At 32.3% G+C, this 16,518-nt stretch overlaps 1 protein-coding gene across 7 annotated transcripts in view; it reads right to left on the bottom strand.

The window, feature by feature from the left end:
• Ptpmeg (protein tyrosine phosphatase Meg) overlaps positions 1–16,518 on the bottom strand; it is a 171,457-nt gene that overhangs the window by 102,509 nt on the left and 52,430 nt on the right. For all 7 annotated transcript variants that reach the window (XR_013028708.1, XR_013028711.1, XR_013028710.1 and 4 more), the window contains 3 exons: positions 14,147–14,189; positions 12,126–12,204; positions 5,423–5,520 (listed from right to left, as the gene is read on the bottom strand). Coding sequence is in view for 3 of the 7 variants with exons in the window: in XM_076503285.1 (XP_076359400.1) it covers positions 5,423–5,520; positions 12,126–12,204; positions 14,147–14,189 (220 nt within the window). In the remaining 4 variants the exon portion in view is untranslated. The remainder of the gene's footprint in view (positions 1–5,422; positions 5,521–12,125; positions 12,205–14,146; positions 14,190–16,518) is intronic.

Here is a 16,518-nt window from a genome sequence, read left to right as displayed (position 1 = left end):
ATTAAGATGACACTAGATTAAAATAAACCACTTTAAAAAATTACTACCATGGACATATAGCAGCTGGTACATTTTCACTTTGTGAAAAATAAAAAAACCTACACTAACAATATCATCTATATTTACACTTTATGAATGTTATGCACTTATGAGTTAAAAACATATTGAAAGCTGTACATTTTCACAAAAACAAAACTTCAGTACCTGTACAAAATGTTTAACTAAATAGTACAAACTTAAAGTGATGAATGTACTAAAAGCTTAACTTTTCCAAACCATGAATGGTAAAAAGTTATAGTTATTAAACCTCCATGGTTTTACAACTATGAATAACAGATAACCAAAACTGATAAAAAATTCTAGATTATAAAAATATATGAAAATCTTCAACAACAAAAAAAATGCAGCATTTTAATCTCATGATCAACTGGAAAACTATTAGTAACAAGAACTCCAACACTTTCATGTCATGAGAAACTATGCAACTAATCTAGATGTGAAGAGAATCGAGAAAAGAAAAAAAACAAACAGCTGGTATAATACAAGGTTTTTGTAATTTTCAAATGTGAGTACAAGAAGTCATAACTACAAATGTATAAGAACAGTGAATAAAAAGTTGCATGCTATCAGTGTTAAAAATGACAATGCTGTCAAAAGTTAACACTTTTGGTTTTTGATTGACATCTCTCTTGCAAAAAGCTTTCTCGACTTATACTGCCCCCTACTTATGCAAATTTTCACTTGCCACTTGCCTTAATAATCCTACTTTCCCTCATGCATGTTAACATGAGATATCTGCATACTGAAGTACAAATAATTATACAGCAATACTTAACCAACATGCACTACCCCATTACAACTGGTACCCTCTCAAACCTTGTAACTGTTAACCCCTTTGAGATCAATCAGATCACACAAACCAATATCCAACAGACAACACAAAAGGAAATGGAAATATAGTGTGCAACTCCAGTCCAAAATCTGTCAACATTTGAAATTTATCATCTAGGCCATAGTATGACAACTTATGTGGATGGTCTGGTTCTAATCAACACCTGATCCACTGGGACCCAGCAGATGATAGGAAGGATACCTCAGTCAGAAGGACAAAGTCCAATATATGAAGGAGAGCCACATCCAACACCTGGCAGCATCTACAAGTGAACATCAGGTCTGTGATAGAATGAGCATCAAATACCATGGATCTGGGTCATAAGGGTTTCTATTTCAATTTTATCAAGACTTTTCTGGGCCTACATGTTTGTAGAACATCACGAAAATACCATGGATCATCAGAGATAGGCAACTACACCTGTCTATTTTACCCATCTTAGTCCATGAGTGTATGGTCCAGCATAGAGTCAATCAACTAGTACCTTGTTGTATCAGAAACTGTACATCAGTTCTGTAGTGAGAAAAGCCTCAATATCACAGTCATATAGCATAGCATATGATCACAAGTCTTATGCTGCAGATATAAAATTAAGTATACCTAGTCAGACACCACTTGCATTCAAACATACAAAAAAGGCCACTGCAAATAAAATTAATTCAATATTTATCACTTACATAGATCTCACCTGGAATGGGAAATTGACAGTTAATGAAGATAATAAGCAGAAAAGGTATGGGGAGCAATCCACATACTAGCACCAAAGAGGAAAGAAATAAAGAGGTAGGGACAGCACAAGATAACAAATACAAAGGAAAAATGTTGGAAGAGACAAAATCAATCTGGATAAAAGAAAAAATAAGCCAAGTAAATCTACTGGCAAATCTTGACATAATAGTAAATGGATAATAGTTGTGGAACTGTGAAGGATTTCAAGGAATAAGCAATGAGAGTAATCTCCATGGGAGGAATCAGTGCACATCCTGTTACAGGGAAGAGCCCAACCAGGCAGAAATAAACAATTTGCCACAAGATACAGGCCTTCCCAATTATGAAGGCTGAGGCTTCAACACATGAGAATCAGTGGTCTAAACCAAGAGACACTTAACTGAGTGTCTATTTGCCTAAAGATATGCCAGACAAGAGATGAGTAGTCAGAAATGTTGGAAAATGGTGACACCAACCATTTTAGAGCCAGCAGTGATGGAAAGGCAAGAGAATTCCAAAAGAGACCAACCTAAAACTTCCCAAGCACCAAAAAATCGCTCCAACCATAAAGTGGAGTACCAGGACAAAAAACACATGATGGATTCAAAGGGGGAACACTCAAATAAGGTCCCATTACACCAACAAACTCATGAAAGATAACACAAGAGAAATGACCAACACACGAGAAATTTCCTGAAAAACTCATCTATTTAAATGAGAGCCAGCCTTATGCAAAATGAGAGGAGTAGAGGAGGAAAGGCTGCAAACTAGAACTGTCCTAGCTCAAAACTAAATGAGAGTCAGAACTGGTCTTATTTGAGTCAGAAATAAAACAATATCCCAAGATGAACAAGGTGTTGCATGGTAGTGAAAGAAAATTATTTCCATCTTCTCCAACCAATAAATCCAAGTCTCTATTCCTAAAATAAAAAAGGAAGAAAGGCAAAATCAGCTTGTGAGAAAGCTAGACATTCATGCCATAGTGAAAATGATAGTCTATAGAAAGGAACAAAAAGGGTAAAAACTTAGACCATCCAAACTAAAAGAAGTTGAGTAGAGGTCCAATAGAAGAGACCAGACTGAAAATACACAACTCACATGGACCCAAAACAAAAGTCATAATGCAGGGGAGAAGTTAACAAAAAAGAATACATCTGACTCATCCTCCACTACCTTGGAAGGAAAAACCCAACAAAAAGCTAATTATAGCCCCACAGTGAAGTGTAGAGGGACTAATAAATGGGAAAGAACTGAATGAATGATGCTAGAACACCAATCCTTTATCTGTAAGGAAACAACAAATAGATTTGAAAAAGAAACCCAAATACAGGGATTTCCTGGTGACATAGCAAATGCTAAAACACCTTTTAAGAAGGAAACAAAAGCCAGAGAAAGAGGAACATTCTAAAAAATGTACCAGATCAAATCTAATTACCTAATAACCTGTGAGAAATTATCTTCAAAGTTGGATAATTCAGATGAAAAGAGTGTTGTACCAAATCCACATAGGGCCAATTGCTACTTCTACTGGGTGGAAATCAACCATAAACCAATGTATTTAAAGTCCAAGCACATATTGTTGTCCCACTGAAGAGTCACAAGCCTGGCCTCTACTAAGCCCAACTGGAAAATAGTGCTCCAAGGATCAGTGATTAACTTCAAACATACAGGAAGCTAAAACCAAGTGGAGAACAACAACAAAGAAGCATGCAAAAGAAAGAAAGCTAAGTGAAATTAAGCAATAGGGCTAACCTAAACCTGGGCTACAAAGGTTCAGGAATACTCACTCCTCCAAACATTACCTTGTACCAAACAAAAGTGTCATACTCAAAAACAAAATTAAGGTGGTTCAATCCCCACCAAGGGTCAGACTACACTACACTCTACAAGCTGAAGTAAAGATGTCAGAATGACCAAGTCTAACTGGTTCCCAAAACAGCACTCAGGACCCCTAATAATCAGAAGGGTTTAGGAAACATGAAAACTGAATCCATGGCTCATCACAAAGAACGGAAGGAACAGAATGAAAAGAAATGAGAGGTAGTGATAAAACATATTCAACCTGATTTAACACTTTCTGCATTGAAACTATGTTAGACACAAAATTTAGTTAAACCACTTTACTGCTGATGCATTTTATTGAAATTATCATCATGTACATTATAATTTAAAGTTTTATATTATACAAGTTTTTAGTTCTTTATTTCAAACAAAACAACAAAACTTTAGCTTTTGCTATTATTTGATCAGCTCACAGTTGTAATTTCTCAACTATAAAAGCTGGTAAAGAAAAAACTGCATGTGCTTGCACTGTACAGGCTTCCTTTAGACAGCCAGAACACACATACATGTGACTTAAAGTACTGTCTCATTTTACTTTCAAAGAATTTCTCCCCCACATGAAACCACAGTAAATACTTTTTTAGTTTAAGGCCACCTCTGCCAACTTGCAAAGTAGAAGCTGTGTTGCTATGTGACAGTTTGAAATCGAATGGCATGCTTAAAATGCATAGAAGAGCAGATTTCACTCTATGTTTATTATTGTAGCAACAATGTGTGTGTGTGTGTGTGTGTGTGTGTGTATACAGCTTTTTTTTTTATTAATAGGATGAAGTTAAGCCAAGTCCATTGTTCTTTCAAGATATCCATTGTACTTAGACACCTTTACTAAGCTTAAATGTATTAGTTTAATGTAGATTTCATTTCAGTTTGCTTTTATATTTTAATTAATTATATATAATTTGTGTTTTAAGCTACATGCTTGAAAGTTTAATTATTTTTATAACTTTAATTTGCCATCAACTGGATTGTTAAAGCTTGTGAACAAGATGTGTGCACACACCATCTTCTGTAGTATAATACGCAAGTCTATAGGCAATAATTATCCAGCCTCATGGCACAAACTGATGTACTGGCATGAATAATAAAGGGCGTAGAATTGGTATAGAAAATTAAAAACTGAAAATAAACCATAAGTGTAAAGACAAAGATGTGAAATTATGCATATTAAAACAACAAAGTTTCAAAAGACTAAAATGAAGAGCTAAAGTGTTTGTACATATTTTCCACATGTTCACTGTAATAAATTCATTGCAGTTTACATTGATCACCATAGGTAAAGTTAAGGATATAACAATAAGTATGTAAAACAAATAATTTTCCTTTAAAAAAACAAACTGATATTCATTTGTGAGGCTCTAGAAATTATGCAAATGAAATGTGAAAAATGTAAGATAATAAATAGCATTTTTTACTTCATATAAAAATTATCTTGCAGGTGAACTCTTTAGAATATCAGTACAAATAACTACATGAAATAGCAAATTCTGTATTAGAAATAAAAATTAAATTTATTTTTCTGAACTACTTACCTTTTAGAAATATTCTTAATAGATTTAAATCAATTTCATCCACTACTTTCTTATAAAATTATAAGCTGACAGTCATAAGGTTAATAGGTCTGTTAAAGAGAAAGGAAGTCTGAGCATCAAGGTTACTATAACCAAATATCTGCACTGTGTATCAGTGTAAGTCAAGAGGAGGCAAGATATTGTACCAGAAATATGCATTCTATCACTATATTAAAAACAAGAGACCAGTATTTGTTAAACATCACATTCTGCTACTGTTAAAACAGAATAAAGGTTTAAGTCACATTTAATTGTTGTTAAAAAATAAAAACAACAGCTGCTAAAAGGTTAACTTCTATCACTGTCTTAAACTAAAGAGCAACACCTATTGAAACCAATTATTAATTTTCCATATGAACTTGCTAGATGTATCTTTTTGATATTCTTGTATTATCCACTCATCAGAACTTACACTGAACAGCATAACTTGCTAGTAAAACAGATGTAGCAAGAGGTACAATTAATCTTCCTTCCAATATGTCTTTCTTCAACTGGAGAAAAATGTGATACCTTGAAGGAAAGAACTATAATGAGTACATATATGTACATACATACATATATATGGTTAATGAGATCACACATTTATGAACAGTTTAAAAGCAGATGACAGGGTATACACAAGTAAATAATAATATGCAGTAAGCATTACATTACACTGTACTTTCGGTTCTTAATGTTAGATTTAACACAATGATTACTTTCCATTTTAATAAGTTATAAAGAGTGATTATTGTACCTACATATTTCATAGTAAAGGTCTAAAGAATGATTATGTACATCCACATTTTACAGTTTGATCAGAGAAAAGAGAGAGTTGGTTTATTTTGTTATTAGGTACAAAGCAAGCTACAAAGAGGGCTATCTGTACTCTGTCAACCACAGGTATCAAAATCCAGTTTCAAGCAGTACAAGTCTGCAGACATACCACGGTGCCTAGATACTTCCATATATTATTGTTATGAAAGATTTCTTTGTGCACCACCATTTAAATGTCAGGCTTGACAGCACTATCACATATAAATGCACATTTCATTATTATGCATGATGGATGACTGTGTAGATCTAGGTTTTCATTTTTGGTCATATAAAATTTAATAATATTATAACTATATTTCTTTTTTTGTGTACGAAAATGTTACATATCTGCATTTAATCATCAGGCTAGACAACACAACTATATAAATGCACCTTTCAATTTCAGCTAAGTCAGAATGATTGTGTAAATCAAGGCTTAATTTTTGGCTGAATGAAATAAACGTCCTACATTTACACTTCACTGTGAGAAAAGAAAATCATATGTACATTTAGAAATGCATGCAACTTGCATTGTTTAATGTGCATAACAAAATTCCCACCTATTCTCAAAAATTGTGAGATTCTCAAGTGTAAGAATTTATGTCTTATGAAAGTACTAACATACTGTTGAGCCAACTGAAATTTTGAGAATCTCGTCTAACCATTATTAAAAGTAGCCACTGCAACACATGGTCAGACAATATATATTGTTGGTTTGCTATAGGTGGTATACTATAAGTCTCAGAAGTTATAACTGTGTTTAACACTAATATTTGGGGTACTACAGAGACTTGATCAAAAACATTTAAAATTTTCGAACACTACAAACCATTAGCTCTGGATGTTAATATTCCTATGAAGACATAGTTTATAACTTTGGCTGTGAAAAATGCATGTGTGATCAGCACAAGATAGTTAGCTACCCATAAAGTAAATTGTACCAATACCAACTCAAAATTAATTTGTTAATAAAGAACCAACGATAAAATATTCATTACCAGACCAGACAGAAAACTCAATATTGTTTGTAAGTTTTTAAGATGTCTATATGTAAATCACTATTATAAACTGTATTACTGTTTGTATATTAAAATATCTTTGTATTGTGAAAAAGTGTGTATCAATCTTGTTGACAAAATGCCATAAATTTAATACATAAACATTTAATTAACTTCTAAATCTATATTACAATTGGACTCGGTTTCAGGCTATTTCAAATTACAATAAATAATGTAATAAACTGGAGATTCATCCAAGACAAATCATAATATTTAACAGTTTTTAAAGAAATACAATAGGAACTTCCATAAAAATGGATTTGAGTAATCGTTATGTTGAAGGAGGAAAAAAAAACACTTATGTTGCTTGATAAATGACCCAATAACTGTATATTTAACAGTGCTTCCAAAGGACAAACACACAGGATTTTGCAGAAACTCATTTTCATGTCTTTATGGCTCATTTGTTTATTGTTAACACTCTACCAAAACCTGACTGGAAAAAACAGATATCAACATACTATCAATATTCAGTGAATAAGTGTTCTGATCTTGTATTAATAAAGCAACATTAATACAGGAAAATAAAATGGTTTTTTAGTACAAAGTGAGTATGTGTGTGATATTTGTGAAAAAATGCCTTTGATGTCAGTATAAATGCAACAGTTTAGATCCAGCAGTCAAAATGGCATAAAACACAAGTGGGAAACAGCCATAAAACATATTAAAGGCATGAAGAAAAAAGGTAGGACCAATTACACTATTCCGTTGGAGAGTGATGAAGATGAAATGTCTAGTGATATTTCAGAAAAGCAGGGCATTCAAGGCATTGTTGTGGTATTCCAATAGGGTGAGAGAACAATGTCCATTCAATATGGCTATTCTTTGGTATCTTATTCAAAGCAGCATCAAATTTTGGAAATGATGAAGCTTGATGTATGCCATCAAATTTCAGTGATCTTGACAAGAACAATCAAATGCTTACATTCTGCATGACTGTACTAAGGATTCTATGCACCACACTATTCCCACGAGTTCCAGGTGGTCTAATGAACACGACTGTAAATGAGATTAGTGAGAAATTTGATAATACAAAACTATTCTCATCTTGCAACATGATAAGTTATATGATAAATACCATAACGAAACATTGTTTACAAAGTAACTTCTGGCAGATGATCTTGGACTTGTATAGGAGATACATGTCAACCCATATACTATGGAACATCTGAACACTTCCATGACATTCAAAACCTCAATACTACTAACAATACAACTGCATAACATTATGGAAAATAACATGACCTACCACAAGTGGATAACATCTCATTGGATGTCAAAATCTTACCTAAATGTTATACTTTTCTAGATAGGAATATTATAGAATCAATTTTAATCAAGAAAAATAAATGTAAACTGGACATATACAAAGGTTGACCTTCAATGTAGAAATGTTAACGGAATTTTAAATATTTTAATATGTTGAACTTTGACAATCTATACACACATATTTTTTTTATGCACTGATATAAGATGTAAAAAATACTTACTGATACAAATACGAAAAATTTAGATAGATAACATATTCAATTCTAAATCCAATAGTATTTATAGTTTATTTTATTATAATATGAATTTTTCTAACTGTGTGTTGATGTTCCAGTTATGAATGAGAATGTTCCAATTTATACTTAAAATGGAGTAGAGAACTTATACAATATCGACAGCTCCTGACAAAGCTGTAACAGCAAAGTCTTGAACTAATAAAGTTATATTCTAAATACATTGATCATGATGTTATTTATGTTTATAAATGGTGTATATTATTCTGAAGTTGTGATGATCCATTGAGAAGTAATTTAACATTCAGGTTCAATAAAGAATCCAAGCCAGCCCTACACAGGCAGTGCTATTGTCTGCCTGAGAAGGCAAGAAAAAATGGTCAAACAATAAGGACAACAATGTCCAATAATATACGTGGGAATTGTATGCCTATGTTGTCAATGTTAACATCCTGGTAGGAAGAAGATAATTTACAGAAAAGATTTTGCAAAATCTGCTCTTTCTATTGGTTATAAGCATGTCATTCAGTTTAAAACTGTTGCTTAGTAACACAACATGTGCTTTGCAATAAGCATGTCATTCAGTTTAAAACTGTTGCTTAGTAACACAACATGTGCTTTGCAAATTATCATAGCTTATCTTCAACTGAGAAAATTTTACAATTGTTTTGTTTGGAACAAGTCCTTGCAATGAATTTAAATTACTGGTGAAGAATATAAATCGGGTGTACTTTGAATGTCTGAATGGAAAAATCTAAATTACACAAATACACACACCGTATATATCATTTGTCTATATCATCTCTTAAAATTTATAATTATAACCACACTGATGCCAGTACAAAAAAAAATGCAGTTTTAATTAATTTCAGGGGTTTCTCTGGAAACGACTGAAAAAACACTGAAATAATATATAACTTTGGATTATAATGTAATTGGTAATAATAACTTCATTACAATACATTAACAGTGAAAAGGTTAAGTCTTGAATGTCATGCACTAACATGTGTAGAAAAAGGTTTTAAAATGGTAATGTCCTAACAGGGTTAACAGCAAGAAAATAAATAGGTCAAAATGTCATGACTTCTCACAACTACATTCAATATTTAGTTAATCCCTCAGTGATTCAAACTTGAACATTATACAGGTTTACATTTGTAAATTCAAAACAAAATATTAAAATAAATTCCATCTTCACTTTTATGTATTACACAGGATTTCTTTGCTCTAAATTGTCCATTTTAGAATTTCTTTCCATTCCTATATTATTTCCTAAGTTACTCAAAATTTACAAAATTATATGGTACATATCCCCAACCTGAAAGAAAACTTGTATCCTCTATTCATTGTGCTTTCACGAGTTACATGCTACATTCTTCCAAACATACACTGTCTTTAAGAAATGTCAATAATTCTCTGTAACATTTACTACTGGATTATTTATAATCAATAGAAAGAGAAGATATTATATCACTGTTTTTCCTGTGAGGTGAGCTTGTTTTTATTATTGGTTTGAATTATTCTGCATCAGTTTCACACTCCTCTATTTCCAAGATTGTTTCTGAGTGAAATTATTTTAATGCACCAACTGGAAGCTCACAATGTCCCCCCTCCCCCTTGTGATTTTCTCAGCCATTTTCAAATATGACTGTGTCCTCTCTTTCTTGGTAAGTTGAGTCTTTAGTGCGATAAAGATTTTGTACTTTGTTTTAAAATAAAAATATGGGTTTGTCACTAAACTAGATAAATCATCATGCAATTCTGTGGTATCAATGAAGTAATTTATGATTTTATTTAGTTATTCAAAGATTTATGTAAAACTGAAAAAAAAACTATTTTGTCTCATATACTATGCCTACAAAATTTCTTAAGGCTTAGCAAGCTAAAACATGCAGTAATAAGTACAAAGGCTGTAACTAGAAGAGATAATTGTTTATTTCTTTATTTACTGTCCTATATTTTAAGAAAAAATAAGTTTAAGAACTTGTATGTGGAGATTAATAATCCACATACATATGTCAGATATAATTGAAATGAGAATATTTTACCAAATATTAGTTCACTACAACACAGCCAAGATAGATCACATTTTAAAAACTAAAGATTAGTTTTATATTATTGGATACAGTAACATGAATGAACGCATTCTATGTCATTGTAACTTTTAAAATGTTAATCATGCATGGCTGAAAGGTCAGTATAATGAAAATAATAAATATATATAAATGTATAATGTTACATGACTTAAGCTGATTAGTCTAAATGTTTTATAAATGTATAATGTTACATGACTTCAGCTGATTAGTCTAAATGTTTGTTTTCATTTTATAACCTGCAGTCATCCTAGAATGAAAATGGCATAATTCATATTCCTTTCCTAATTTTATATGATGATTACAAAATCAATGAAACTGACTGAACCTATACAGATGTTCGTTAGTGATAAAACAAAATCTGAAGTTATTTTCTTAAGAAACATTTGATAAAAACTGTCTGGATATTATAAGTATTTTGCATGTGAAATCAGAAATATTTCTGATGCAGAAAAGTATTTTTAATCTTAAAATAAAAATTATTATGCATGTTGTAAAATCAGCATGTAAGAAATAAGGCACAAAATAAACATCACTTAACAAACCTTAAGACTTAATCAATAATAAAATATGATATTTTGCAAATTAGAGCCTTCTAATGTTTACTGATAATCTGCCAAATTTTGTGAACATGTACTTATTAATCTAAAATTAATAGCATACAAACCATAACAAGTACAAAATGGTTACGAGATCGGTCCTATAGACCGAACCTATGTTGAAAGAGTTAACAGCACTGCTGTCAGAGTGCTTTCAGTTACAAATAAAACAGTACAATTTCATTTGTGGAGTGTAATAACCTCAGAAAATGGAGCAACATTGATACTTGACACAGAGTCAATCTGATCCATGAAACAGAACATAATTTTCTTTAATACATCTAGTATGTTTCTGTTATGCCCACATTTTAGGCATTGAAATGATAACTTTGATTAATTATTAAAACCCAAATATTAGGAAAAGAATGATGGGGAATGCTTTTCTCAAAGAAAGCATATCACAAACTCTGGAATATGTGTTCAACACCTTATAATCTGATTAAAAGAATAAATCAAATTAATAGAATATTATTCAAGTCAGAAGTTCTAAATGAGTTTTAAAATTTTGTATCTTTCATTCATGAAATCAAGAAAATAACTTTGAATGATAAGTAGAAGTTTAACAGAATAAACAGAAATATTCCATAATAAAAGAAATAAATCTACTAGCAGTGCCAAGGAAAGTCTTTGTTAATATTCATAGTGTTCAAGGGGTCTACTCTACAAAAGAGCATATTTCACCTTTCCATTGTTGAAGAGCTACAATGTAATGAAGATTGCATCATACACTGGCATAGTACATGTTAATATGTGCAGTGGGTGGGAGTTCCATTCAATGCTTGGTGCATGTGCAAAATGTTTTCAAATGTAGCACAAGGTAATAGCTACGAGTTCTGTGAAGAATTGCACAGCACTTCTGAAGACATAACAGTTCCCACATATTTGAGGATAAAATTATTTCATTCCAATTTGTTATATAATGAAGAAAATAATTTTTATTTAACTCAAAGTTAATCAAAGATAATTATATTTTTCTAAAGTCAAAAACTTTCCATTAATGTAAAAATGCACAAGAAAATTATGGGTTACAATGTTTCAATAAATGACAAATGAAAAGAAAAACAGTACCTTGTATATTCTTCTTGAAGTTTACTTGGGTCAGAAACATAAAACTTTACACGAAAATAAAGTAAATAAGGAGGTCCCGCTGAAAAAAGATAATTAATAAATTAATGCGAAAACACAGAAGATTAGTTGTAATCAAATTCAATTACAACATTAATAATGCTGTTACAACAACCATATAAATTAGGTTATTTGATTTCCTATGTTATGACTACAGCAAGTCATTAAACTTGTTATTTAATTTGTAACATTACAAATAACAATAGCAGCCAATGGATCATTTATCTAACTATTTTAATCATTCTGGTGGTATGTTATTCATAAAATCAGTTACCTTATAACATTATCATTGTTACAACAACAGACAAAAGACTGCTGATACAACAACTTGCAGAAAGCTGCTAATATGATCAACAAATTTAATTACACTGTAACAACAAGAATTATAACACCAGTAATCTTATGAGCAGTGTCACTGCTAAAAAGAACAGAGGACTACATTAACAACATAAAGAGGAAAGCTAACCTTTCATCAATATCATGAGGCACATCATTTATACCATAATTATGAAAATATTTAATCCATGAAGAAAAATCTGCAGCACAATGGATTTCATTCTCATCCTTTATTTAAATGTATTATCTTATGTTTTATCCTTAAATTTCTAGAAACTTGTATATATTTCTTTGTTTGAAGTTAAAAGATCATAGAACAAATCTGGTACTACTACAACTGATACATATTTTCATGAATTATATACAATAAGCAATAGCAACTTATTCACTTTACCCTTTTCACAGTGAATTGTGTTACTTTCTTCCAGTTTTGGAAAGAAACTGTTTTTAAGTCCTTCTATTAAACTGGACATTCCCAACAGTTTCAAGCATCACAAACTACTTGAACATTCTGTAACAATTCTAACATTACATATCACTCATATATTTATGGGTAAAAACTGAAACAATAATACAAATAATGTCCTAAACCCATATTCTGCATCCCAATTACTTTCTTACAAGGTTTGTTACTTTTCCTGTTTCAAACCCACCTAACTAGAAATCAAACTATTCAAAGTGCTTCCAATAAAGAGTTTAGTGTTGAATAATCATTTACAAAAAATTAGAACAGAGCTAAACCATCTTGTAATACAACTGTATATTAATTCAACCAACCAATGGGTCAGTACACAGGAACATCTTATCAACATGTTTTAAATCAGTTTTTCAAAACCTATTACAGCCCCTTCCCCTCAAGCCTGTCATAATGCCCACTGTTTTGGGTCTGGTACTTGTCTTTTTATTCTTACTAGGAAATAAACACTCTTAAATACTGGTGTTGTAACTAATTTATCATGACACTGGCCTCACAAATAGCTGTTATTTTTCTGCACAGACAAGCTCAAAGATAGCTTTTTGGAACCTTATCAGCTGCTATGGCTTTGATACTTTAAACTGTCTAAATTAACACATTTTCAAATTATATTGCTGTATACAAATATCAAACATGTCACTGAGAAACTAAGTTAATGTTTCAAAGTTTAAATTACAAAACTGGGCATCCATCATTAGAAAATTCACTCTAGCAAGAAATATTTTAGTAAATTTAATCATGACCTAAATTGGATTTGACAACCAACCTACTTTCTGCACAACACATTGATCATGATTCAGTCATATATACGTAAAAACAGCTCGTTTGGGTTGAGAAAATATTTTATGATGAGAAGCAACAAATCATGTTCAGTGGCATGCTGTAAACAAGTCTCAAGTTTAGACAGCCAACAGATATTGACTTTTATTCTCCACTTTTGTAAACAATGAATAAACATACAACTTGAACTCCACTAACATCCCATATGTTTGGTGGGGGCTATTTACAGCTTTTAAGAATTCTTCAAATGTGAAGGGTTGCTACATGCCTGTCAAATAAGGATTGAGGACTGAAGTGTATTTAGAATAGACTCAGAAAATTGCTACCTTACATTAGTACAAGTAAACAAATAAACTACATATTCAAAAATTACCTTTCAATTGCTTCCTCACTCCTTTGGTTGGATCCAGCCAACGCTGAACAAATAAAAATAACGTTTTTAACTAACTTCTTTCCAAGAATCAAAAACAAAGCCTTTATTGATATCTTTTAAGAAGTATCCACATAAAAAATCTTATTAAATTAAATACTTTCTGAGAATTTAAAACAGAGTAACAGAAAGTTTGTTCAAATTTGAAAGTAAAAGTCTTATGTTCTCGTCACACCATGGTGATCTTAGTGAAACAAATATTTTGTTGATAGAAATGACAGTAGAAATACTTCTCTGAGCATTTTAACAAAAACAAATAAAACAAAAAGTTGTTTATAGTCAGGAATTAATCCTGATGGGATTTACAAATGGGATTCTTGTACTGTGTAAAGTTGAAACCCCAGACAAATGGGATTCTTGTGCTGTGTAAAGTTGAAACCCCAGACAAATGGGATTCTTGTGCTGTGTAAAGTTGAAACCCCAGACAATTCTTGTGCTGTGTAAAGTTGAAACCCCAGGATTCTTGTGCTGTGTAAAGTTGAAACCCCAGACAATGGGATTCTTGTGCTGTGTAAAGTTGAAACCCTAGACAAAGGGATTCTTGTGCTGTGTAAAGTTGAAACCCCAGACAATGGGATTCTTGTGCTGTGTAAAGTTGAAACCCCAGACAATGGGATTCTTGTGCTGTGTAAAGTTGAAACTCCAGACAATGGGATTCTTGTGCTGTGTAAAGTTGAAACTCCAGAAAATGGGATTCTTGTGCTGTGTAAAGTTGAAACTCCAGAAAATGGGATTCTTGTGCTGTGTAAAGTTGAAACCCCAGACAATGGGATTCTTGTGCTGTGTAAAGTTGAAACCCCAGACAATGGGATTCTTGTGCTGTGTAAAGTTGAAACCCCAGACAATGGGATTCTTGTGCTGTGTAAAGTTGAAACCCCAGACAATGGGATTCTTGTGCTGTGTAAAGTTGAAACCCCAGACAATGGCATTCTTGTGCTGTGTAAAGTTGAAACCCCAGACAATGGCATTCTTGTGCTGTGTAAAGTTGAAACCCCAGACAATGGCATTCTTGTGCTGTGTAAAGTTGAAACCCCAGACAATGGCATTCTTGTGCTGTGTAAAGTTGAAACCCCAGACAATGGCATTCTTGTGCTGTGTAAAGTTGAAACCCCAAACAATGGCATTCTTGTGCTGTGTAAAGTTGAAACCCCAAACAATGGGATTCTTGTGCTGTGTAAAGTTGAAACCCCAAACAATGGCATTCTTGTGCTGTGTAAAGTTGAAACCCCAAACAATGGCATTCTTGTGCTGTGTAAAGTTGAAACCCCAAACAATGGCATTCTTGTGCTGTGTAAAGTTGAAACCCCAAACAATGGCATTCTTGTGCTGTGTAAAGTTGAAACCCCAAACAATGGCATTCTTGTGCTGTGTAAAGTTGAAACCCCAAACAATGGCATTCTTGTGCTGTGTAAAGTTGAAACCCCAAACAATGGCATTCTTGTGCTGTGTAAAGTTGAAACCCCAAACAATGGCATTCTTGTGCTGTGTAAAGTTGAAACCTCAAACAATGGCATTCTTGTGCTGTGTAAAGTTGAAACCTCAAACAATGGCATTCTTGTGCTGTGTAAAGTTGAAACCCCAGACAATGGGATTCTTGTGCTGTGTAAAGTTGAAACCCCAGACAATGGGATTCTTGTGCTGTGTAAAGTTGAAACCCCAGATAATGGGATTCTTGTGCTGTGTAAAGTTGAAACCCCAGACAAATGGGATTCTTGTGCTGTGTAAAGTTGAAACCCCAGACAAATGGGATTCTTGTGCTGTGTAAAGTTGAAACCCCAGACAAATGGGATTCTTGTGCTGTGTAAAGTTGAAACCCCAGACAAATGGGATTCTTGTGCTGTGTAAAGTTGAAACCCCAGACAAATGAGATTCTTGTGCTGTGTAAAGTTGAAACCCCAAACAATGAGATTCTTGTGCTGTGTAAAGTTGAAACCCAGACAATGGGATTCTTGTGCTGTGTAAAGTTGAAACCCCAGACAATGCGATTCTTGTGCAGTGTAAAGTTGAAACCCCAAATTTTACTGCCAAGTCACTGGGTAACAAAATAAAATATAAAATTACTTATATCTTCATAACTAATCCATGAGAAACTATTTAGAATAATTTTATGTTTATTAGGCAGTAGTTTTTGTTACAAGTAAGCTTTTTCTAATACACAGTAAAAGATATAAAGATTCTTCAATTATGATTGAGAAATCATAATGTGAAACACTGAGCTGTAGTTTCAACATGTCATAAACTGTTAAGTGACTGGGTTTAAGTAATGGATGACAGGTCCTAATAGATATTTCTAAGTGTTTATAGATTATCATTTT

This window comes from Tachypleus tridentatus, chromosome 6, assembly GCF_004210375.1.
Source record: "Tachypleus tridentatus isolate NWPU-2018 chromosome 6, ASM421037v1, whole genome shotgun sequence".
NCBI classification, from domain to species: domain Eukaryota; kingdom Metazoa; phylum Arthropoda; class Merostomata; order Xiphosura; family Limulidae; genus Tachypleus; species Tachypleus tridentatus.
This window is presented reverse-complemented; position numbering and strand designations above follow the sequence as displayed.